Source organism: Gorilla gorilla, chromosome 16 (genome assembly GCF_029281585.2).
Source record: "Gorilla gorilla gorilla isolate KB3781 chromosome 16, NHGRI_mGorGor1-v2.1_pri, whole genome shotgun sequence".
Taxonomy (NCBI): domain Eukaryota; kingdom Metazoa; phylum Chordata; class Mammalia; order Primates; family Hominidae; genus Gorilla; species Gorilla gorilla.
In genome coordinates, this window is record NC_073240.2 from 22,711,776 (window position 1) to 22,738,968 (window position 27,193).

The following is a 27,193-nucleotide window of genomic DNA, read 5'->3' on the forward strand; positions in this document are numbered from 1 at the left end:
GACTAGCATGGTACAAGTCATGGGGAGATACTCATGTGAGTTGGCGGACTTTGGGTCAAATATTTTCCCTAAACCCAGGTCTCTACGGCATTCTACAGAACACTCTGCATCCTTCTAAGGGACACTGGAAGAGCAAATGGATTGTACAGTGAGTTACAAATAAAATGGCCAATCTCAGCATGAAAGGCTGGGGGTGTTACCTGAGTGAGGATGCAGACCACTCCATCTACATACAAGCAAACCTAAGTGACCATGAGCCTGCCGGAAAGAAATCACATGCTATGTAAAGGCTTAGTAACAGTGATGAATATTTGAACTTGAACTCCAGCTCCAGAGCAGTTCAGTGGCCTCTCTTCCAGGAACAGAAGCCAAAGCAGCTCAGGATTCTTGAAGGCTCTGAAAGGTCAATGACAATCCTGGTATATGTCAAGACTTTCCGACCAAAGAAGGGCTCCATGTGTAGAGACTTAGAAAGGATTCCCAACTTCCGCCCCTTCAAAACCAGAAACAAAGGTGGGGGACAGCCCAATTAAGTGGCCCTAGAGATTTGCCCAGGAGCTGGAGCCCTCTGGAGAAGTCCAGTTTTCCTATGCAGGGAGAGGACTGGGAGTTCTCTGGTCACAAGCGTCCTGCCTTTGTTTTCATGAAGCTATGTCTCTTACTTGGTAAGAAAAATGGAACTTCATGCAGCTGCTGAAAACTTTAACCAAAACCCAAAGATGCTGGCACAAAGAAAGGAGGCCTGAAGAAAACAAGTGACCATGGAAACACATTTAGCTCTTAATCTGACCCATTTCTCATGGGCCAGGCCTGGTGCCAGGAATGCCGTGATGAATAAGGCCTGAGCTGAGATTGTGAGGATGAGACGGAGTCCACCCTGTGGGGATCTGGGATGATAGAAGGGCTCCGCAGATAGAGGACCCGGTGGCCAGAAGTTCTGCTGAGTGGAAAAGGGCTCGGAGTAACTGAGGTCAGCTGGATTCCTTAAACACTGCCCAGAGCCCTTGAAGCCATCTAAGGGCACACTTCTCAGGCCTGCTCCGAACCACACTCAACTGGGAATCTTTTAAGGACAGCTGCTCCGTTAGGCTTGCCTGAGATGGTGCAGTTTTCCCCCGCCGCGGCAGAGGCACAGACAGTTAAGAATGCAGGAGCGGGGCCTCACAGTGCCTTGGACTAGGGCAAAGAAGGACCCCCGCCTCTCTCCTCCCAGGGCTAAGACATGGGAGGACCCTGACCGGTGGATCCATTGACTCTGGCACCAGAGGATCCCCGCTCTCCAGCGCCCTAGACTGAGGCAACAGAAGACCTCAGACCTGCTCCATCCTGAACTAGAGCACAGTGGGACCCGCGACCTGCCGTGGCCTCAGGCACTGGAGGACACCTGCAACGCCATGCGCTAGACTAGGCTACTGAAGGACCTCTCCCGCGGCTCAGCCCTGGACTAAGGCACCGGAGGATCCCCGCTCTGCCCCGCCCCGCGGTGTCCTGGACTGTGCACTGCAGAACCCCCACCCCTCCACACCCTGGACTCTGGCTCCCGAGGACCTGGGCCCTGGCTCGCCCTGAACTACTCCTGCCCCTCAGTGCCCTGGACTGTGGTTCCAGAGGACCTGGTCCTGGGGCAACTTGTGCTACCGCGTGGACTCCAGGACCCTAGTCCTTCCACGCCCTAGACCAAGACACGGGAGAACCTCTGACTCGCTGCCCCCGAACTAGGGCGCCAGAGGACCCACACCTTGCCGTGCCCTGGACTACAGCACGGAAGGACCCCCGATCCGCCGGGCACTGGGCTCCTGCACAGAGGGACCCCCGCCATGGAGGTCTGGACTACCCCTGCCCCACCGCACCCTGGACTACTGCACGCCAAGACCCTCGCCTGAACACGCCCTACACTCTGGCACGGGGGAACCGGGCCCCGCAGAGCCCTGGCCTCTGGCATTGGAGGACTCCTCGGCTAGGTTCTGGACTCCTGCACCAGAGGACTCCTGCCCTGCCACACCCTGGACACCTGCACTAGAGAACCCTGCCCCGTCGCCCCCTAGACTATGGCACGGGAGGACCCCTGCCACCGACTTCGGCACGGTAAGACCCCTGACCCGCCTTGCACTGGATTCCAGCACTGGAGGACCCCCTGCGACGGCGCTCTCTGGACTACCCCTGCGCCACCGCGTCCTGCACTACAGCGCAGCAGGACCGCCGTCCCACCGCGCACTGGACTGAGGCACAGCAGCAACCGGGCCTCGTGGTTGGTGGACTGCAGGACGAGGTGACCCCCCGCCCCGCTGCGCGTTGGACTATGGCACAGGAGGACCACCATTCCCGCATGCCCTGGACCACTGCAGGACAGGTCCCCCACTCCGCCGCAGCCTGGAATATGGCACTGCAGGACCCCCGTCCTGCTGCTCCACGGACTCCACCACCGAAGACCCTCACCCCCCTGCGCCCTGGAGAAAGGCACGGGAGGACCCGGCTTCACCCCCCAGTGGGCTATCGCATAGGAAAACCCCCAGGCCACCCCCATCGCGCCAGAGACTCTGACAAGAGAGAACCCCTGCCCCCTGCTCCCCGGACTACAGCAAGGCAGGAACCACCCTCCTCCAGGATCCTCACTATGGGAACTGTGGACCCCCGCTCTGGCACGCCCTGGACTAAGTCACCGAAGGACCCCGACCCCACCACACAGTGAACTCCAGCACTGGAGGACCATTGCCTTACTGCGGACTCAAGCACTGGACTATCGCAGGGCAGGATCCCTGTCCCGCCATGCCCTACACTATGGCACGGGAGGACCCAGCCTCACTGAGCTCTGGACTCCAGCACCGGAGGACACCTACACGGAGGACTCCTGCTCCACCACGTCCTGGACTCCTGCAAAAGAGAACCCCCGCCCCGCGGCACCCTGGATATAGCAAGGCAGGAATCCCGTCCTGCAGTGTTCTGGACTGCGGCACCTGAGGATCCACGCCCCATCGCGCCCTGGACTGCGGCACCTGAGGATCCACGCCCCATCGCGCCCTGGACTGCTGCTCCACAGGACTCCTGTTCCACTGCACCCTGGACTATGGCACCAGAGGACCCAGCTCCCGCCAGCCTGCACTATGGCACCAGAGGACCCAGCCCCTCGCATCCTGGACTATGGCACCAGAGGACCCAGCCCCTCGCATCCTGGACTATGGCACCAGAGGACCCAGCCCCTCGCATCCTGGACTATGGCACCAGAGGACCCAGCCCCTCGCATCCTGGACTATGGCAGCAGAGGACCCAGCCCCCTGGCGTCCTGGACTAAGGCACAGTAGGACCCCGCAGCATCGTGTACTCCTGCACAGGAGGACCCTCGCAGGGCTGCGTCCTGGACTGAGCTACTGAAGGAGCCTCACCCCTGCCTCACCCTGGTCTAAGGCACTGGAGAACTCTTGCTCCGCAGAGCTGCGGACTCTTGCACGAGAGAACCTGTGCCCAGCCGTGCCCTGGACTGTGGCACAGTAGGGCCTACACCGGGCCATGGACTCCTGTACTGGAGGAAGAGTAGTAATAAATGTCCAGGTTTACAAGTTGAAAAGTAGCAGTCAATGTGCTACAATGGATGGATTTGATGTAAAATTACAAATGCTGAAAACATTATGTGTAACTGCCTAGCCAGATCAATTACACAAGACAAAGAAATAAAAGAAATCCATATAGGGAAGGAAGAGGTAAGATTGTTTCTGTTTTCTGAAAATATAATCTTAAGATACAGAAAATCTTTTTTTATTATTAATGTTCTATTTACTTATTTTTATAATATTTTATAACTAAACTTTATTCATATAGAACAGGCCAAACATCTGATATTCAAAAATGGCTACTGTTATAAAATCAGAAACATAGTCAGAGTGTTGGGAATATTGAAATTTCTAAATCTTTATGAATAACACAATCACTTAAGTTACATCCACAAAGAACAGAAAAGAGGCAAGCTTGAAAATATGAGGATAGAAAGATGTCACAGTGATGTGTTTTTAGAAACAGTAACTTCACCTCTAAGCAACTCTCAGGTAGGTGATAGCTAGCTCATAGGCACCAGAAATTCATAACAGAAATTAAATTACCCAAAAGGCACAGAAGAAAATGTTAACAGAAGTATAAAAGTAATTTTATGTAAGGTTAAAACCTATTTTTAAAATGCTTCCAAATATGTAAAACTATACACAAATCCATTACACATTCAGCTTAAGTTTACCATTAAAAAGTGTACACACAATACTGTAACTGTAAATACATGCCACCGTTTATAATGTAGCATTTACCACCACAGCACCCAAAGATATTAACAGAAACCAACTCCCCACTAAAATCTAGGGAAAGGTTTTAGAGCTAGTGAAATAATTTATTGCAGACCGTATTTATTATAAAGAAACTATTGGCTCATTCTACTGTATCCACACTCCCTCACAATCTTAAGGGAGATACAATAAATCCACTTTCTTCTCCTAAAATGATATTTAGCACATTTGACAAGGAGGAGTGGTCGCTTTACTCCTTTTTCTTATCTTTTTTCTTTTTCTTTTTTTCTTTCTTTTTTTTTTTTTTAAGAATAAATCACTTTCACAAAACTAAGACTCAAACTTTTTTGAAGCTCAGCTTGATTTGCTGGAACTACACAGAGACATGTTTGATCACACAACAGCAACTGTACATCCTCCCAAGTCTGGAATATGGAATTGATGGAGGACACTTACTTGCTTAAAATGTATTTGATTATTCTGCATTTATGATAAAAATATCATCCAGGGATCATATTCAAGAGGGTAAATTTAGGATTACATGTTTCTAGAACATATAATATGTAATGCCATCCAAAACCAACAACAAACAACATAGAGCACTGAAACCGAAGAGCCACTTAAAAGTTAGAATTAGGAAATTTCAATCTATAATTGTCAAACAATAAATGAGTTATAATATTTTTCTAATTAGAAAAATATCACCTAAAGTGGAAAGCCAGCCTTTAGTTGGGGACTATGAGATACTACATCCTTGGTCTGGCTGGCCACCATTTTAAACACCACCACAGATCTCAAGGCATGAGACCTCTCACCAACAAAATCTATCCCTGCTATTGCACCTAGTGCCATCTCAATATGTGGCAGACTGCAAAAGTTCTAACTTAATCTGATAGATGCTCCTTTAGCATATAAAAGAGCTTGCTAAGTCCCTATTACCTGTAGCAGTCTATCAACTAAATATTTAAGAAGTCATTTCATAGGCAAGGTTTATGAATGACTTACAAGTAAAATTAGTAATTTCTAAACCACTGTAGTGTTTTCTATGTTTTTAGAGATATTCCGAACACAGAGTTTTCCAAGGAGCTGTGAAAACAAGTACAAACGTACATAAGTAATTTTGTCAGTGATGTTTCTGTACTAATTTGGGGGAAACTTGTGGGCCATAAATAAATGAGATACACATCCTAAAAATAATGGTAAAAATTATCAAGTACCACTTTCAGATGGTTACTCAAGTATCAACTTGGTATGCAAGTAAGTTCACCGATTTCTTCACCTATTATTTCATACTCAAAGTGCTACATCTTACTTAGGTACTGATAACATTTAGAAACCTTTATAATCAGCCTCTTAAAGAAAATCCAGCCTTTTCAGATGGTAAACTTGTCTTTACTAACCTTAATGCCCGTAACTATTTCGATATAACCAAACAAAAATTTTTAAAAATATATTCCTTACAGCTCCTGATTAACTTATTTTTTGATACATTTTGAGGCTAGTAACAAAATTTAGACCAGAATAGGTTTTCATATATCAAAAAAAGGAAAGGAACACGGAGAGCACAGATGAGACGTATGGAGGCTCTATACTATAGACCCATCCTTGCTCTGTGCGGGAATCATCACAGGAATCGCGCCCATTCGACTTAGATTAGGGGCAGCTACCTTAGCAGGTGGGAGAGTCGGACTCTGAGGAGTGCGTTCAAAGTCTTCACTTGGTACTCGTTTATACTGAGTCTTGGAATATCCTTCCATGTTGGAAGGAGATATGGATCCCAGGGATGAATGATTACTGCCTATGTAGCTTCTGGCAGTGGACGTATGGCTCTTTGGAGGCGGCACATCTTCCTTGATATCGTGATGAACTTCCTTTTCATATTTTTCTTCTCTGCGCTTTTTACGACAGCAAAAGATGATAAGACCAATGAGCACTAGAGCAAGCAAAGTTCCTATAATGGCTCTGGCAATTAGTCCAGCTTTATTTGAAGGAGGGACAACGTTTACATGCAACAGGCACTGATCAGAGCCCACTCTGTTTCTGATGTACAGCTGTATGTCCCAGAGTACTCAGAAGAAGCATTTTTACAAATATAACAGATGAAGTCATTTCTGCTAACCATAAAGTGGGCATTTTCTGTGAGTCAGACAATTTTTGCCACTCATACTGTAATGGAAGTGAACCTTCCTTTGGTTCACATTTTAATTTAAAGTCACTTCCAATTTCTTCTGATCCATCAACGTAACATCTTGTACCTGAAGGCTTACCAAGAACTACCAGCTGAATCTTCCTATTTGCAACACCAGGAGCTCTTTTCACTTTGCACTGATCTGTGCCAATATCTGACAGCTGAAAATTCGTTACATTTATTGATGCATCACCAGATTTGAGATCATTACTCTTAAAATGTACTCGGCCTTTCAGATCTGGATAGTAGTCATCATAAATTTTGTCTCCAGAATATAAAATAATCACTTGATCCACCTTCTGATTATCAGCTGGTGATATCAGCCACTCGATGTCCAGTGGTCCCTGGTCTTCAGGACTAAGCGTAAATTTGCATGGCAGATAGGCAGTTTCCCCTTTGGCTTTTTCAATCATCTGCTCAGGAGTAGTGATACTCCAACCTCTGATGAAATCCGCGACTCCGCACAGGAGCACGAAGCGCAGCAGGAGCGCCATGGTGGCTGCCGTGCCGTGGGCGGCGGCTGCAGGTAGGCGGCTCTCGTTCCAGGTCCTAGGCTCCCCGCGCCTGGCGCACTCAAGGTAGAGAAAATCTTAAAGACTCCACCAAAATAAACGGTTAAAGCTGATAAAGAAATTCAATAAAGTTAATAGTTACAAAATCAACATACAGATAGCATTATTGTTTCTATACATTAATGACAAACTATTACCTGAAAAATAAATTAATAAGGCAATTCAATTTATAATAGAATCAAAACAGATATAAAAATATATAAAAGATGTAGGAGTAAATTTAATCAAGAATGTGAAATTTAATCAAGAAAGTTGCACACTGAAAACTATAGCACATTGATAAAAAAATTAAAATGGCATAAATAAATGGAGAAACATCCTTTATTGATTGATTCAAAAATTAGTATTGTAAAAGTGTCAATGCTACCCAAAGCAATCTACAGATTAAATGCAACCACTATCAAATTCCCAGAAATAGAAAAATTACTGCTAAAATTTGTATGAAACCACAAAAGACCCTGACTAACCAAAGCAATCTTGAACAAAAAGAATAAAGCTGGAGGCATCAGACTACCCGATTACAAACTATATTACAAAGCTATAGTAATTAAAACAACATAGCAGTGGCATAAAAACAGACATGTAGAACAGTGCAAAGGGATATAGAACCCGTAAATAAATCCGTATGTCTGTGGTCAATTGACTTTTTGATAAAATAACTAAAAATACACAATGAAGAAAGAAAATTATTTTCAATAAATGGTGTAGAAAAAACTGACTATCCACATACAGAAGAATAAAATTTGACTTTTCTTTTGCTCTTTATACAAGCATGAAATCAAAATTAAAGACTTAAATGTAAAACTACTACAAGGAAATATACAAGAAGACTGTATGACATTGGCCTGAGCTATGATTTTCTGTAGATTATTCCAAAAGCACAGGCAACAAAAGCAAAAACACATGAATGAGATTGCATAAAACTAAAAAGCTTTTCCACAGGAAAAGAAGTGATAATAGAATGAAGAGAACCCACAAATGGGATAACATTTTTAAACCATACATCAGATAAGGGGCTCATATAATAATATATAAGTAACTCAACCTACTCAAAAATAAGAATAAAACTATGCTTATTAAAAAAAATAAGCAAAGAACCAGAATAGACATTTCGTAAGGCATACAAAAGGCCAACAGGTACATGAAAAAATCCTAAACATTTCTAATTATCAGAGAAATGCAAATCAAAGCCACAATGAGATATCACCTCACACATTTTACTAGGGCTATTATAAAAAAAGATGGAAGATAAGTGTTGATGAGGATGTGGAGAAAAAGAAACCCTGTGCACTGTTGGTAAGAATGGAAATTAGTACAGCCATCTTGGAAAACAGTATGAAGCTTCCTCAAGAAATTATAAATATATTTACCCTATGATCCATCAATCCCACTTCTGGATACGTGTCCAAAGGAATTTTAATCAGTATGTCAAAAACAGACATCTGCAATTTCATGTTCATTGCAGCATTATTCATAATACCCATGAATTAGAAACAACCTAAGTGCTTATCAACTGAAGAATAGATAAAAATATGTGGAAAACTTGGAACCCTTCTACACCACTGGTGAAACTTTAAATGTAAAGCAGTCTCGCAGTTCTTCAAATGGTTAAACATAGAGTTATCACGTGACCCAGCAATTCAACTCCTATGTGTTTACCAAAAAGAAAATAAAACAAATGCTACACAAACAGTAGTACACAAATGTTTATAGCAACACAAAGTAGAAAACAACAGAAATGTTCATCAGCTGAGGAGTGGATAAATAAAATGTGGTGTGTCCATAAAATAGAATCTTATTTAGCAAGAAAAGGTAAAAAACTGTTAATGCATGCTCCAAAATGGATGAACATTAAAAATATGTTAGGTGAAAGATGTGAGTAAAAAGTGACTATGTGTTATTATGATTCCATTTATGTGAAATGTCCAGAATAGACAAATTCATAGTCAGAAAGTAGACGAGTGGTTGCCTAGACTAGGAGGGGTTTAAAAAAGGCTGGAGAAAATGGGGAAAGATTGCTAATGGGTGCAAGTCTCTTTTAAGGAAAATAAAATGTTCTAAAATTGTATTATGATGATTATTTGTCCATCCAGTTAATATACTAAAAGAATTTGAAGTTTGTACTTTAAATGAGTGAATTACACAATGTATAAATTATATCTCAATAAAGCTGTGGAAAGTTAAAAGTATATGTAGGATGCCTACAAAAATACTACTTATCTTTATAAATGAATGAAATTCTGTCATTTGCAAAAACGTGGATGAATTTAGAGGACATTATGCTAAGTAAAATAAGCCAGACACAGAAAGACAAATATCTCATAGTATCACTTATATGTGAAATCCAAAACTGTGCACTCATAGAAGTTAAGAATAGAATGGTGGTTTATCAGAGGCTGAGCAGGGTGGGGGGCAGGGGTGGAAAAAGGGGAAATATTGAATGGGATAATGTTTCAGTTAGGAGAAAGACATTCTGGTGATATGGTGCACAGCAAAGTGACTGCAGTTACTCATAATGTAGTGCATATCTTAAAAGTGCTAAAATAGTACATTTTAAATGTTTCACCATAATGTAATACATATCTGAGGTGAAGGATACGTTATTTAGCCTAATTAGTCCATTTCACAATATCTACATGTATCGTACCACATTGTACCCTATATATATTTATTTACCAATAAAATCAACATTTTAAAAAGTGAGGAACACAGATGTGCTAGATCTTCATCTAAAGACATTTCTGAGAAAAATGTATCTGTTTTCTTTCAGAAGAAATTTACACTTAATAGATATTATGGTAACTAAAGTAAGGCAGATAATTTTGGCCATTAGCTTTTATTATGGGATAATCTCTTTTTGCTGACCTTGTAAAAGCTGTGGCATATTAACAAGTAGGAACATTTTTTTTATCATGATCAGGTAAAGGTTCTGCAAGTTTCTATTTTGAATATTTCCCCAGGAGTCACAAAGTGTGAATGTCTTTTATTTCAGAGGTCTAGCCCTAAATGGTTTAGTCAATTACATCATGCATTCTGAAATAAGTACTGGTGCATTTGGGAAGGTACTATATATAATTGTGTTTTAAATTTAACTATCATATAAATCTACTTTTCTAGTTAACAGTTTATATTTTATAGAGGCCCTCCATATATATAAGAGCTTTTCTGATAGTATGTCCATTAGATTTCAAAGATAAGTAAAGGAACAATTTTGCTTTTATTTATTATTATTATTATTTTTTAAGGCTAGTCAAGTGAAGCAGTGGGAGTGGAGAAGGAACTGCTTTAATTTTTATATGTTGGTGTTACAGGCTATATGTGACAGGCTGTATATTTTTCTGCTGAATTTTAGAAACAAAATGAAATATTTATTTCCTATTTCATTAGATTTAGGGATGATGATTACATTGAGGGGTTGGGACTAGACTGAAGGCACCACATCATCAATCACTTGGAAACAATATTTTGCCTATGTGTTATGTTATATTGACAAAAACTTTTATTGTGGCAGGCAATATAGCTCCCCATTGAAATATGTGAAAAATGTAGAGAAAAAAAGACAATATTAGTTATCAAGGGATATTTAGGCCTGAGATGCATGATGCTAATATTCAAAACATACACTTTTTAAAAATTAGATTTAAAATGTAAATTGAAGCAGGACATTTAGAAAAAGACATAATATCTACTATAAAAGTCCTGGGTTAGAAAAGTTAAAATGCTAAATGAAAAAATAATGCTTCTTGGGTGGCTTAAAATCGAATATGAGACAGAAGATTACTCAGAAATTTTTCTAAGATTAAAAACATGTATACAGTTTCTTTGATATAAAATGAAATAAATGTCTGGATATAACTTTAACAGTAGAATAGGGAGACAAGGGCAACGAGCAGGTGTATGCAGAATAAAGTGAACATATTATTGTAATAATGAGAGGGACAGAGTTGAATGATTGCTCTTGGAGACAAGGGATTTTGATGTCTAAGTTAATGACAAATCTTTTGTTTGCAAGTTTAAAAATGTAACTTAAACCTGGTGAAGGAATAAAGGGTGGTTGGAGGGATGATTCTTTGTACACTAAACTTATTTTAATGACTAATGAATTAATCATAAGTTCAAATGATTTTATGGAGGCCCTTTCTTTATTTGATATTTCTGGACTCCTTTTTTCTTTGTGTGTGCTCCATTTTTACCTACTTGAACAATTTTTATCCCCAAAATTTAGGAAACTCTGTAACCAAGTGTTCCAACATGATATAATCCCTGAAGGCATTTGCAGCTGGGGGAGTAGGGGAAAAGGGGTTTCTCTTTCAACAAATGCATGTTAACCTCGGTGAAAACTCAGAAGTTTAAACATGGTCCCCCTTGGGTCATGTGGCTACCCCAGGACCAATCATTGCACCAGACATAGGAGATAATCTCAAAAGCCAGGTTGGAGTCAAGGTTCTCCAGTGGAATTTCCACTTTAGAAATCAGTTTTGTCAGGCTTTGTGTTTGCATATTACAGACATGATAGCCATATAGCTATCTATTCCAGTAGAGATGAAAACCTAAGAGCATATGCCCATTCAAAGGATTTTACATGAATCTTCATAGCAGCTTTACTTGCAACAGCCAAAACCTGAAAACAGTCCAAATATCCATGGACAGGTGAATTTGTGACTTATAAACTTACTATGGTATCTGTATATAATGAAATAATACTCCCTAGTAAGAACAGAACAATTGATAGATGTAGCAACATGAATAAATCTCAAAAACAGTGATGCTGAGTGATCAGAAAGTATACATACCCTATGATTTTATGTATTTGGAAATAAAAACTCACGGATAGTGACTAGAAGTGGATCAGTGGTTGCCTGTGGATGGAATGGGGATAGGCAGGAAAAAGTGAGTAGAAAAAGCACAAGGAAACTTTGGTGGTAAAGGTAATGGATATGTTTGCTATTTTCATATGTTGTTGGTTTTGTAGAGCTACAAATGCCAAGAATTATCAAAATGTACAATTGAAGTATGTGCAGTTTATTGCATGTAAATAAACCTTTTAAAAATTAACCGATACAAATTGACTTACATGACCAGAAAGCTCTTGAAAACCTCTCCTGTTTTCTCCCCTATTTTTATTCTTGCATGCCCTTATAGACTACGTTAACACATTTCTCATCTTACCGTTATTTTGTGTCTACATTTCACCAAGTCAATATAACTATCACCATAATTTCTTGGTTTCTCTTTAGTTCATTAGTAATTATGAGTAATGTATTGAAATGTTAAAGATATGTTCATGCATTCAGAATCCTCTGCTCTCTGATCCACATAATAGTGAATTATGCTCTCAATAATTACACAGTATTGTGCTTTTTTTTTTTTTTTTTTTTTTTTTTTGAGATGGAGTCACACTTGGTTACCCAGGCTGAAGTGCAATGGTGCATTCTGGGCTCACCGTAACCTCCACCTCACAGGTTCAAGTGATTTTCCTGCCTCAGCCTCCTGAGTAGCTGGGATTACAGGCATCTGCCATCATCCCCGGCTAATTTTTGTATTTTTATTGGAGACAGGGTTTCACCATGTTGGCCAGGCTGGTCTTGAACCTCTGACCTCAGGTGACCTGCCTGTCTTGGCCTCCCAAAGTGCTGGGATTACAGGCATGAGCCACCACCCCCGGCCAGAATATTGCTACTTTTGCAAATAGCTACAGTTGACCCTGATCTGGACTTTGAGTTGATCACAGCTTTGTAAAAGAGGATAGCATTGTAAAACTGCAAAATTAGATTAATAATAACATAGAATGCTTTCAGTATAAGAAATAATACTATCCTAAGCAAAAATAAATAAATAAAACTGGAGGAATTATATTATCTAACTTCATATTATACTACAGAATTACAGTAACCAAAAGAGTAGGGTACTGGCATAAAAAGAGACCCATAGATCAATGAAACACAATAGAGAACCCAGTAACAAATCTACATACCTACAGTGAACTCATTTTTGACAAAGGTGCCAAGAACATACACTGGTGGGAAATGGTGTTGAAAAAACTGGATATCCATATGCAGAAGAATGAAAACAGACTAGTATCTATCACTGAATACAAAAGTAAAATCAAAGTTGATTAAAGATGTAAAGCTAAGACCTCAAACTATAAAACTAGTACAAAAAAACTTTGGGGAAAATCTCCAGGATATTGGTCTGGGCAAAAATATCTTGAGCAATACCCCACAAGCACAGGCAACCAAAGCAAAAATGGACAAATGGATCACATTAAGTTAAAAAGCTTCTGCACAGAAAATGATACAATCAACAAAGTTAAGAGACAATCCACAGAATGAGAGAAAATATTTGCAAACTACTCATCCAACAAAGGATTAATAATCAGAATATATAAAAAGCTCAAACAACTCTTTAAGAAACAATCTAATAACCTGGTTTAAAAAAAAGGGGGCAAAAGATTTGAATAGATATTTCTCAAAAGAAGACCTACAAATGGCAAACAGGTATAAGAAAAGGTGCTCAATATCACTGATCATCAGAGAAATGCAAATCAAAACTACAATGAGATATCATCTCACCACAGTTTATAAGACTTGTATGCAAAAGACAGGCAGTAACAAATGCTAGCAGGGATGCAGAGAAAAGGGAACACTTGTACATTGCTCCTGGGAATGTAAATTAATAAAACCACCAAGGTGAACAGTTTGGATGTTTCTCAATAAACTAAAAGTTGAGCTACCATATGATCTAGCAATCCTACTGCTGGGTCTATACCAAAAATAAAGGAAATCAGTATGTCAAATACATATCTGCACTCCCATATTTTTTGCAGCACTGTTTACAAAACTAAGATTTGGAAGAAACCTTAGTGTCCATCAACAGATGAATGGATAAAGAAAATGTGGTACATATACACAATGGAGGACTATTCAGCTGTAACAAAGAACAAGATCCAGTCATTGTCAGTAACACTGATGGAACATTATGGATCATTATATTAAGTGAAATAAGCCAGGCACAGAAAGACAAATGTTACATGTTCTTACTTATTTGTGGGATCTAAAATCAAAACAAACTCATGGACATAGAGAGTATAAGGATGGTTATCAGAGGCTGGGAAAGGTAGTTGGGGGGGGGATTTTGTTGGAAGGTGGGGATGGTTAATGAGTATAAAAATAGAGGGTTAATAAGACCTACTATTTTATAGCACAATAGGGTGACTATATCCAATAATAATTTCATTGTACATTTTGAAATAACTAAGACTGTAATTGAATTTTTTTATAACTTGAAGGATAAATGCTTGAGGGGAGGGATACCCCATTCCCCAAGATGTGCTTATTTCACATTGCATGCCTGTATCAAAACATCTCAGGGACCCCACAGATACATACACATACTATGTACCCACAACGTTTTTAAACAATCTAATACAATTTTTTAAATGGCTCTTATTTTTTGTTACCTTCAATTATTGTAAAATATATTCTATTATTTATGATTTGCCTTGTTTGAAAACAAATTTTAAAAACACTATTTAAGACCAGATAAATGGACTAGGAGTAACTTGCATAAAAATGACAGAAATTGCTGCTACTTCTTCTAATTATTGAGATGGTATTTCCATATTTGTGAAATTATCTGTGATAGAAAATTGAATTGTTTCCAACATTATTTTTCATAATTAAACATGTTATATTGCTACTTCTTTAAAAGTAGCCTTTAAAATATTACCAATCTATTTTAAAGTCTACTTGCCAAAACATTAAACTATTCTTTAAAAAAGTAATTTATTTAATTACCTAACATCCTCAAGCAATGTCCTAATTTTCTCAAGCAATTATCTGATTTTTCTCAAGCAATTGATATTAGCAAGTTGTGCTAGCTAACTGCTGAGAATCATTGTCTACATATGAGATAAATCATCTATCAATCCTTTAAAGAAGACTTTATGAGCCATAGAGATTGTAGTCCAATCTGTATCACTGACTTTAAACATTGGATAATTGACACTCCGTGTTGTCTGTAAGCCTATTTCACAGCAGCTGAGTGATGTTAATAGGTACTTCTTGGAGTGCCATTTTCCTTATAACCCTTAGATTAATTCAGATTGACTGAGTTCTGTGTCAGTGGAAATTGCCAGAATTATATCATGGTGCTTTGCATCTAGTTTCACTTTTCCAAAAGCCTACACAGATTTCAGATGTTTAGAAAATAGCTCTTGTTTTCCTTCTGGGTAATCTTTTTCATGTCACCACTCTTGTCAGCATCTGCATTGGGCAAATTTCCTAGGACCTCCCTTCTGCGTCTTTTAAAATATGAAAACAAAATCAATGTAGCGCAGCAAGCCAGGGAAAGTCTGCTTTGATTGACTTACGGCCATAGTCACCCAGCAGTTCCTTCAGATGTGGCTTCCCAGGTCAGCCACTGAGCCCACCGCTGTCCTCCTGCCTGCAGAAGTGGCTCTGTGAGCCGTTTGAGGAGAAAATGGGGGACTTTGGGCTTCAGCCCGAGGAGAACACGGTGGAGATGGAGGAGCCCCTGGGCGTCCGCAGGTTAACTGAAAACATGAGAGGACACAAGCACGGGACCAAGTCTGTCACTAACCTGTAAAGTACTCTCACCAAGCCGACTGGGCACTTTGTCTGAGTGCTTGCCTTTGCCACCACTGTGTGCAGGAATGCCTGGGGCACGACTGGGCCATCCCAGTGTTCTTATTTCTATACATTCCAAGGTTACCCCTCAGCAAAACGCCAGAGGCTGGCAGACACAGCGGAGCATCCTGCAGTAGGGATCCGAAGCCGTGGAATCTCCAAAGGACCACTTGACCGCGTCCCAGAAGCTCTAGCTCAGGCTGGACATTGCCCAGAAAGCCCACATCGTCTTTGGCAAGACCTCCCGGATTGTGGTTTTGATTTGCATTTCTCTGATGGCCAGTGATGATGAACATTTTTTCATGTGTCTGTTGGCTGCATAAATGTCTTCTTTTGAGAAGTGTCTGTTCATATCCTTCGCCCACTTTTTGATGGGATTGTTTGATTTTTTCTTATACATTTGTTTAAGTTCTTTGTAGATTCTGGATATTAGCCCTTTGTCAGATGGGTAGATTGCAAAATTTTTCTGCCGTTCTGTAAGTTGCCTGTTCACTCTGATGGTAGTTTCTTTTGCTGTGCAGAAGCTCTTTAGTTTAGTTAGATCCCATTTGTCAATTTTGGCTTTTGTTGCCATTGTTTTTGGTGATTTAGACATGAAGTCCTTGCCCATGCCTATGTCCTGAATGGTATTGCCTAGGTTTTCTTCTAGGGTTTTTATGGTTTTAGGTCTAACCTTTAAGTCTTTAATCCATCTTGAAAAGTTAATAATAATAAAAATAATAATATGGAAGAAATTTAAAAAAAACCTCCCGGAGACCAGGAACTTGGGGCGCGCGGCCTGAGATCACCCCAAGCTCTGGGTGCCTTCCTGTCCTTCTGCTTCTTCCTTGGCCGCTTTAGGGGGCGCGCCTCGCCGTGGGTCTCCCTGCGGGCGGCGCGGTGGTGCTCCTGGATGTCACCTCCAGGCGCTTTTGAGACTGCGGCCGGCACCGGGCACCAGGCACCTGCGGATTGGCCTCCCCACGCCGGGTTCAGGGACCTCCAGCGCTCCGCGGTGCAGGCTGCAGGCGACCTCAACGTGCAGCTGCTGCCAGCGCCACAGGCCCCAGGGGAGGCCCAGGATGCTGCTTCCCCGCCCCAAGAAGGGCAGTTTGGAGGAAAGTCTTTGGCCTGATGGAAGGTGGCGCCCATCGGGGGCGGGGCTGAGAACTAGGCTGGCGCCGCTGCCTGGTAAGCGGGGACCAAGAGGCCCACGGCCTCCATCAGGAACCAGGTGCTTCTCCAAATCCCGGACGTCCAGGAGGAACAACAGCGTCAAGCTGGCCGACACCAGGAACACCCAGAAGTCCCCGCTCCTGTCTGTCCTTCCGCACTCAGGAGCGGGGATGGCCACAGGGACACCATCCGCCCACAAACCGCTGGCGTTTGCTGCCATGGTGCGCGGAGATGCGGTCCCCGAGGAGGCCACTTTCGGCCAGGACGCCGGGATCGTATCAGCGGCACATCCCGCGCTGACACTCAGTATTGACTTTCCCCGGACATTGCTGGATTTTTTTCCTTTTTAAAACAATTTTGCAGTGGGAGAACAAAAAAGGGCATCCTCAGAGCTTTTACAAAATTCTCCTGGACCTGTGGTTCTATGGTGTTCACCTCTGCGTTTTACTGACCACTAATGGGCCAGAGCTCCTAAGGCCTATAAGGGCCCAACCCAGCGCTTTAGACACCCCTGAGGGACACTCGCGGCTCAGGAGGATAAAGGTTCTCAGGGGCCTGCTGTGAGGAGGACATGCAGCCCCTCGGCCACCACATCTTCCTCCATTCCAGCCTGGAAAGAGAGACCTTGCCCTCCACCTTACAGGCCTTCCTGACCCTGGGACCCACTCTAGAGGCCACGCGCACTTCCACTGCCAAAGCAATGACACAGGAGATGGAAAGAAATTCTTGGCCAGGCGCGGTGGCTCACGCCTGTAGTCCCAGCACTTTGGGAGGCCAAGGCGGGCAGATCACGAGGTCAGGAGATCGAGACCATCCTGGCTAGCAACGTGAAACCCCGTCTGTACTAAAAACACCCAAAAGGTGGCCGGGCTTGGTGGCGGGCTCCTGTAGTCCCAGCTACTCGGGAGGCTGAGGCGGGAGAGTGGCGTGAACCCGGGAGGCGGAGCTTACAGTGAGCCGAGATTGCACCACTGCAGTCCAGCCTGGGGGACAGAGCGAGACTACGCCTCAGAAAAAAAAAAAAAAACTTGCCTTCACTATATGCGTAAGTAACTTCTCTATTAGAGCCAAGAGTTGGGCCCACACCACCAGCTGACACATGAAAGTGTGGCAACGATGTGGTGGTGTCTCTGTGTGGCAGCGTGGTGGTGTGTCTGTGTGGTGGTGTGTCCGCATTTCTGTGTGGTGGTGTGTCCGTGGAGCAGAGTGTCTGTGTGGTGCTATGTCCATGTGGTGGTGTGTTCACGTATCTGCATGGTGATGTCTCCGTGTGACAGTGTGTTTGTGTATCCGTGTGACAGTGTCTGTGTGTCCTTGTTTCCACATGGCAGTGTCTGTGTGGTGGTATCTGACAGTGTGGAGGTGTGTCCATGTGACAGTGTGGTGGTGTGTCTGTGTGTGGCAGTGTCCATGTGGCAGTGTGTTTTTGTGTTCGTGTGTGATGGTGTGTCCATGTGACAGTGTAGTGATGTCTCGTGTGTGTGTCCCTGTGATAGTGTGGTGGTGTGTCCATGTGGTGATGTCTCCGTGTGTCTGTGTGTCCTGTGATAGTGTGGTGTTGTGTCCGTGTGGTGATTTCTCCGTATGTCTGTGTGTCCGTCCATGTGAATGTGCCAGTGTGTCCGTGTGACGGTGTGTCCGTGTGGTAATGTCTCCGTGTGTCTGTACATGTGACAGTGTGGTGGTGTGTCCGTGTAACAATGTGGCGGTGTTCCCTTCCCGGCTTGCGGAGCTGGCGTCTTTCCCTCTCAGCCCAGGACGCCCCAGGAGACCCCCAGCTTGGAGGGCAGGAGGTGGCTTCTGTGGAGGGAGGCGCAGGGAGCCCCAACAGCCGAGTTTTGGGGTCCCCTGCATTGGGTGGGAGTGAGGAGAAAGGCGCCGGGGCAGCCAGGACAAGCCTAGGCCTGCCCTAAGGAAGTGACCCACTCCGGGCCTGCATTTTGGGGCGAGCACTCCAGCTCGGTCATCTAGTCCTAAGTCCTTTGTGTGCCCTGGAGATTGCTGAGTTTTGAAGAAGGGAAAGTCATCTTTGTAGCGGAAAGCCTGATGTGTTTCTCTATTGCTGTCACTTTTCAGCCTCATGGCTGGCGAAACATCAAACATTGGGCACCTTCTGCCAAGAAAACTCCCGGAAGAAAATGTGGGGACTGGCAGTATCCAACCAGAGGAGTCACACACACATTTCTGTTTGGTTGGAGATCGGCCGTTTTTCCCTGTGGGTGGGGGAAGCACAGCAGCTCTGCAGCGGGAAGGGGGGTTCTGTGTGGCCATGAAGGTCCTGGCCCGGGGCGGAGGGGCGAGAGGTGATGTGCGGTGAAAGGCTGTGCAGGGCAGCGGGCCGTGTGCATCGCCCCTACTGCCGGGCGCCCAGGAGGAGGACAGGTCCCGGCCTGGCAGGAGCAGAGGCGACAGGGCTGGAGTCCCCGCACCAGGCTTGAGGGCCGGCGGAGCCGCAGGCTGTGGCGGAGGGGGACTCCTGGGCACCTGGTGGGTGTCCCCATGACCAGGATGCACACCGGGCTCCGGAGGCCAGGCGGACCAAGCTAGGGGTGCCAAGGGAGGCTCGAGGTTCCCGCGGTGGGAGGTGGGTCCCTGGACCCTGGTCTCCTGCTGTCCCGCACATGGGCCGCCTTCGCTCAGGGGTGCCCCGCCAGGGTTGCCTATCTGGGACCTCAGCGCAGCTCCTAGCGGGCGGGAGGCTGAGGCAGAGGCCTCAGGGCCCAGCTGGGTCTGCAGTTTCCACCACTCGTGAGGCAGGGCAAGCTCAAGCTGTGCCACCCAGGCAGGAAACCCTCCGAACTTGCCAGCTTTGGCGCCAGCCTTGGTGACTCTCTCCAGCTCAGCTTCAACACCTTTCAACAGTTCTGTGTTCTCTATTATCACAAGAATTCTTTCTGTATTTCCTATCCTTTATCAAATAGGAATTTAAATATGCATATGGAGTGATTATCACAGTTGAAACATTAAACAATATACAATTTCATGTGTCCTTTTTTGTTTAATGTATAATTTTCTAAGAAGTAAAATTATGACTCTACTGCAAATATAAGATAAACACATATCAACAATGTTTTTCAACTCAATAAGCGATGAGGGTTCCAGTAACAGGTTCAAATCATTGCAAGGAACATTAAAGGAGCTTTACAGCCAATGTTAACATCAGATCGCTGGGTACTTACAGTACTGGTTAGTATCCAACATAGCCAGAAGCTGTCATCTTTGTGAGTTCTCTCTTCCATGGCACAGAAATGATGTGTTTTTCTACTGTACAAAATATTTATCTTTCTACTACTTCTGCACATAAAAATATTGCTAGTCAGAAAAGACCAGAATTGCACTGAAAGAAAATCTCAGTAATATCTCTCACCTGTATTCTTACTTTTTCTTCCTTTATGAAATATCTTTCAACTGCATTTTCTATCTGAAGGTTTACAGAGAGAGGGATGAAAATGAATAAAAGCATAGTAAGTGAATATTTTGATAACATTTTGCAGCTTTATTCATGTCTAACGAACATAAAACACACTTCCAATATTTAAAGTGTAAATGAGATGAATTTGATATGTACATGTGCCCATTAATCACCATGAAGGAGACAATGAGCATATCCAATACTCTCAAAGCTTCCCAGTTCTCTTTTGTAATGCACACTCATACCTCTCAGGTGTGAAGTATTGAGCTTCACACACACACACACACACAAATATATACTGGGATATCTAATTGTTTCAGAAGCATTTGTTGAAAATGTTATGTCCATGAATGGTCTAAGAACTTTATCAAAAATTAGCTGATAGATGATATACATGTGTATATCTATATTTGTACTACATTGTCTTAAGTATTACTGTAATGTTATAAGTCTTGAATCCAGGTGCTGTTAATTCTCCAGCAGCACCTGGTTTCAAAGTAACTGTTTCCTTTCAAAGTAATTTGCCATTATAGGTCCTGTACGCATCGATGTACATTTCAGAATTTTAGTTTCTCAATTTCTAAAATAAGAAATCCAGCTGTGATTTGATTGGAATTGTTATAGATCAATGTGGAAAGAGTAGACATCTTAACAATATTGAGATTTATGACTCATAAATTCCATTTATTTAGGTCTCATTTATTTTAGCAGTATTTTATTTAGCAATATTTTGTAGTTTTGTAGTTTTGCTGGTTTATCTCTAAGTACTACATATTTTGATATTTACAATAATATCAAAATTATGGTAATATTAATGCAAATGTTGTTTTATTTTTTCCTCCATTGTCAGGTAGTTTTAAATCATAATTTAATTGTATGATAAAACTGAATTTTGCGAGAAATGTATACATGTTGTATATATACTTTTTTTCAGTTTGGCAGATTGACTGCATTATCATATCATAATTTAAAATTGCACTAATTACCACTCAGCCTCCTCTCAAGGACAATATATCAAAATATATATCATGTTTCAGTTTACTTAGCATCATGAAACTCTCATATTGCACTGACTTTTGGAAACCTGGAATAATAAAATAATGTAAATGTCAGTTCACAGGCGACATGAGTACATGCGACAATTCTCTAAATATCGACCTATCGCTCTTTAATTCTATGTTAATATTGTCAATTTTTTCCTACTCTTGCAACTCTCTTATGCAGCTTATTGACTTTTGGTTCAATTCCTTCCCTGTTTTTCCCCCTAATCTACTTTCTAATATTTTACTGATGTCGTGCTCCTTTTTATTTGGACACTTTTAAAAAGCTGTGTAATTTCTCCTTTGTATTAAAATGCAAATCCATATCCAAAATAAATGAGCAGAGGGACCAAACAGATGTTTGTGCAGCGTGTCCATTAGCAATATTATTCACAATAATCAAAGGGAGGGAGCAGCCCATGTGAATATTGATGGATGAGTGGTTAAACAAAATGTGGTATATACGGCAACATAATAATATTCAGCCTTAAAATATATTCTCACACATGCTGCGAAATAGATGAAACTTGAAGACATGCTAAGTGAAATAAGCCAGTCAGAAAAATTCAAACATTCTGTCATGCCACTTCTATGAGTTACTTAGTGAAATCTGTAGAGACAGAAAGTAGAATGGTGATTGCTAGGGGGAAGGAGAGGGAGAGGAATGGGAAGTTGGTGTTCAATGAGTAAAGCATTTTAGTTGGAGAAGAAGACAAGTTTTGGAGGTCTATGGTGGTGACTGTTGCACAATAGTGCAAATATACTGAATGCCACAAAACTGTGCACTTAAAGTGATTAAAAAGGTAATTTTTATGTTGAGTATATCTTTCCAGAATTATAAATCTGCCATCACAATATAGAAATAGAATATATTATATAGCGTTAGATGATGATATTTTACACATTTGCACATAATTAGAATTTCAAAGCCTTAATTTCAGATACGGTAGTCTAAGACATAACAATATTGATGTAAGAAAGCCGTAAGAAATGTTTATTTTCAATCAGATTTACTAAAAAATTTTATTGAACTGGTCAATTTTCTTTGCCAATATTACCGTATTCTTATTTCTAGTAATAGAGGTGTGAGAAAGCATCAAGGAAACTTAAATTGCATTCTCATACTGATGGCATACAATAATTCTGAAAACAGCAGGAGTTATGTATATCCCCCATAAGTAAAACATGAGTAACACAACACAACAAAAATTAATAGGAGACAATTCAAATAATGGTGACTTGTTATTCTTATCTAGTTAAGTACTATTCTTTTCTAACAGGAATTTGCTATTTCAAATATATTTTCTGAGATGTCTATATATTTTGAGATGACATACAAACTTGAGTCAATGACATAGAATTTTACAAATCACACAGCTTATTCTGCGGCCATTTCTTTTGACATTTTCTCTAAACTACTAAAGAGGCATTAATGATCCATAAATTATATTACCTACATTTACAGCATTTAAAATGTGTTCGGCATGAAATATTAGCTACAGGGTAAGCTAAATAAATTAAACATGGAATAAAGATTTATCCTTAAATATAAATTACAAGAAAACTTTGATATTAGTTTTTCACAAGTGAAGCATTCTTATAAAATGTCATAACTTTTTTGGGGAAACTCTGGGAAAAATGGAGAAACTCTGAGGGGTTTTAAGTATCTTTCCTGAAGCTACAGACTCCATAACCTGTCTTTACAGGGAACTCCTGCAGCTCAGACAGAAATGAGTGGCTGAGATTCCTGGTTGCATAGCAGAGCTTCTCATCCAAACCCTTTCCCTTTTTAGTGTCTGTGTATCAGTATAAAAGTTCTATAAACTGTAGTTACTTATTTTAATCCCAAAGCACAGTAACAACATATTTCATCCAAGGGTTGGCAGTTTCTGTGAGTGTTTTGTCTAATTCTCCAAAACTCTATCTACAGGATTCCAAAGAGCCTAAAAAGTAAAATATTTTAAAAAGGGGAAAGGGAGAAAGGGAAAGAAAATAAAATTAATAGCCCATTCTGTCACTGTTATTAAACACCAGAATACCTTTCTGTTAATCTAATTAAAATTAGTGACATCATTTAACATTTATGTCTTCAACAAAAGTTTGGAATCCTGAAAAACACATTTAATTTCCTAATAAATATATTTGAATTGAATTGAAATCCTTACGTATTACTTTAAATAAAGAACACAAGATGATTTATGATGTAGAAAATTCTATCCCTCATTGTCCAAAATCTAACAGTTAAATTGAACTTGTTAAATAATATTTTTGGCCAGGCATGTGGCTTACACCTAGAATCCCAATACTTTGGGAGGCAAAGGCAGGTGGATTGCTTGAGCTCAGTAGTTGCAGACCAGGCTCGGCAACATGGTGAAACCCAATCTTTCCAAAAAAAAAAAAAAAAAAATTTAGCCAGGCGTAGTGGCTTGCCTGCCTGTAGTCCCAGCTACTCAGGAGGATGAGGTGGGAGGATCACCGGAGCCTGGGGAAGCTGGGGCTGCAGTGAGCCATGATTGTGCCACTGCACTCCAGCTTGGGCAACAGAATGAGACCCTGTCTCAAAGAAAGAAAGAAAGACAGATAAGAAAGAAAGAGAAAGAAAGAAGAAAGAAAGAAAGGAAGGAAAGAAAGAAAGAAAGAGAAAGAAAGAAAGAAAGAAAGAAAGAAAGAAAGAAAGAAAGAAAGAAAGAAAGAAAAAGAAAGGAAGGAAGGAAAATTAATAGTTTTGCTGCCAATAATCTTTATGGAATTTTGCTTTAATGAAATAGATTTAACTAAGTAGTGACATGATCTGCTTAAGTGTATTGACCCTAGCAATCAGAGGCCTCCGTATCCCCACAATGACTTAACAGTTACATTTGACAAGCCTTGATTCTCCTAACCTACACAGAGCATAGTCAGAATTTCAGAATTCCAGCTTTCCCTATGCTATTTGGGCACATTGCTTAACTTATCTAAGACTCGATATTTATACTCTTAAGATACTACTAATAATAATACCTAGTTTTTATGATATAATGTGCATCAAAAGCATTATACTTTCAGGCAGATGGCAATTTCTCAATAAAAATTTGCTAATGTTTTAGTACAAACAGGAAAATTGGATTATGATATTTATGACACTGTTGATTCTCCTTCTAGAAACATTTGTTTCTAAAACTTGTTTTCAAATTAAAGCACTATTTTGTATTCAGATTGAAAATACTATATGTTCAGATTTTTTAAAAAACAGTATTGCATGAATGTTTTCATTAAAATATTCCTAAATGAGCTTGAGCAAGGAGGACAGGGGAGATAAGTAAAATAAGGCTTTGTGGCATAGGAGACATTTGGTGGAAATCTTTCAGCTCAACTAAGATTTGAAAAAAAAGAGAATTTTTATAAAAAATGTAAAGGCAGGATTTACCCTGATGAGCTTGTGGAGAAAATACAGAGTCTAACATAATTCAAGAGACTAATTAGTCAAAGTAGTTTGGAAGGAATATCTTGAAGAGAGACAACATAAAATGAAGATCAGGTATGTAGTTATTTTAATAATCTATCCATGAGATAAAAAGCATTGGGTTTTATTTTATTTGTCAAAAAGGGACAATAGTTCCAAGAACCATTCTTTGTTCAGCCTAAAGAGGTTTTTACATTTTGAACCAGCGACATATTGTGCTAAGTAGAATAATATCCAAATTTGTGTCTATATCAACAATTTTGTTCTCAATTAGAAACACTTTATTCACACAACTGATGATTATCTGCATTTGATTTAGTGCTGAACTGTCAAAGGGGGACTAACAAAAACAAAATATTAGAGTTGCAAGCAGTGTAAGTGGAAAATAATGATCATATTGAATTCACCATTACTGAAATAAGAAAACAAAGCAAAAAATAAATAAGAAAAAAATTGACTACATGAACATTTGCTTCTCTCCTAAGAATCAAAACCCTTAATTTGCTGTGGCAAAAAAGCATCTGGGTCCATGAAACCATGCAAAAGTCTACTGTTTCTGGGAGATAAGAAGAAGCAAAACACATCAGCTTTCAGAGAAGGTTAAGAAACCTCTCATACCCTACCCTACCCCACCTGACACCAGGCAAAGGATCACTGCTTCTGGGAGAGGGATGCAAGAAAAATACTCCTCCATCAGGAGAGGAACAAGGATTGTTTTGGGGCCCAGGATTTTGCACTAATGCAGAGTAGTGCTACTGTGGTTAAGGTTTGGAAAGTCTCCATCCAGTGACCACAGACAAAGGTACATTGTTCCTATGGAAGGAGAAATAAAAGAGTTTGTTCTTATTGTGGGGTTGAAAACTTGCAATGATATAAATCAGAGGTTTTCTACTGCTGAGGTGGGAGGAGGGTAAGGTATTATTTCTTCTGCAAAAAACAACACAGGTAAGTGACAGTTTGACTCCCACTAGAATAAGAGTCAAGAAGTGCTAAAAATACCCCTCCTCTGAGTGTTCAATGATGAAACTGGCTCAAAAATAACATGAATCATCCCTCTGTCCCCAACCTGAATTTTTTGCCTAGTCACACACACACACACACACACACACACACACACACACACACACACACACACGCAAAATGATGTTCTACAGTTAGAGAGGAACAAGAAAGTGGAGAGAGACCCTCTCTATAACATAGGTTGTAAGGACTACCGAAAGCTAACTGTGGAACAGGATCACTGGCATATGCTCTCCAGAGTCTAAGGCCCCACACAAGGCACATCATATAGCAGCCTACTGCTGGAGAAATCTGAGTTACATTGGTCACTGAATGTTTCAGACACCGCAGCAAAAAGCAACCTTTGTTCCTGCCCACGCTAATAGCATGACATAAAAATGAAACAGAAATATAAAACAATCTCGACATAAATAATTATCTCATGATCTACTGTTTTTCTACATCAGATGATTTGCATTTTTTAGAAATTGGGAGACACATAAAAGCAAGTTAGAAATTTGAGTTACGAGTTATAATATTTTCAAAGGATAAAAAGTCAACAGAATCAAATTCAGAGATAATTCAGATGTTGGAACTAAATGCAAGTAATTTAAAATAATAATGATCAAAATGTTAAAGGATCTAGTTAAAAAAAGACAACATGTATGGAAAAATGAGGAATTTCAGCAAAGATGGGAACAGTATAAGGCAAAATCTAGAAATAAGTGAAAGCATGAGAACAGAGATGAAGAATTACATCAGCAAGCTGATTAGCAGACTGGTCATCAGAGTTAAAGAAAGAAGCAGTAAATTTTATACTAGGTCAATACAAATCATTTGAATGGTAGCACAAAGGGAGGAAAGAGAAAAACCAAATAAACCAATAAACCAAGCAAATAAAATACTCCAGTCAATCCAAGAATTCTCTGGTAATATGAAATTAACTAAAATACAATTAATTGGAATTACAGAAGGAGAGTAAAAACAGACTGTGAGAGAAGACAAATTTGAAAAAGATGACTAAGGCGACCAAATAACCTCAAAATATCCAAGAAAGATTAATACAAAATTTAAAGAACGCTAGAATAATCACACTAGTCAAACTGCTGAAAACCAATGATTAGCATAAATCTTGAATTCAGTCACAGAAAAAATAGGAACACTGTGTAGAGAGATAAACAGAAACAAACATTATAATGAACTGCTTGTCAGTAACTCTACAAGTCAGAAACAAATGATACAAAATTCTTAAATAACTGAAGAAAAGTCAACCCCCAATCTTATATCCATTAACTGTAATACAGCAAAAATAACAATTAAATGACATTTGCAGATTAACACTGGAAGAGTCCCTTGCTAACAGGTATGCACTAAAATAAATGTCAAAATCATTTCTTGAGGCAAAAGGAATACGGAAGCAGGTGAAAGTTGAAACTACAACAAATAAATAAATAATGCCAGAGAACATATAA

At 40.8% G+C, this 27,193-nt stretch overlaps 1 protein-coding gene across 1 annotated transcript; it reads right to left on the reverse strand.

Annotated features, from left to right (window-relative positions):
* Positions 1-5,554: 5,554 nt before the first annotated feature.
* Positions 5,555-20,651, reverse strand: LOC101135203 (coxsackievirus and adenovirus receptor-like). The gene is given in 4 exon segments (XM_063698408.1): positions 5,555-6,309; positions 6,312-6,356; positions 6,359-7,074; positions 20,196-20,651. Coding segments are annotated over 3 exon segments (1,092 nt in total). The 5' UTR covers positions 6,948-7,074; positions 20,196-20,651; the 3' UTR covers positions 5,555-5,851.
* Positions 20,652-27,193: the final 6,542 nt, after the last annotated feature.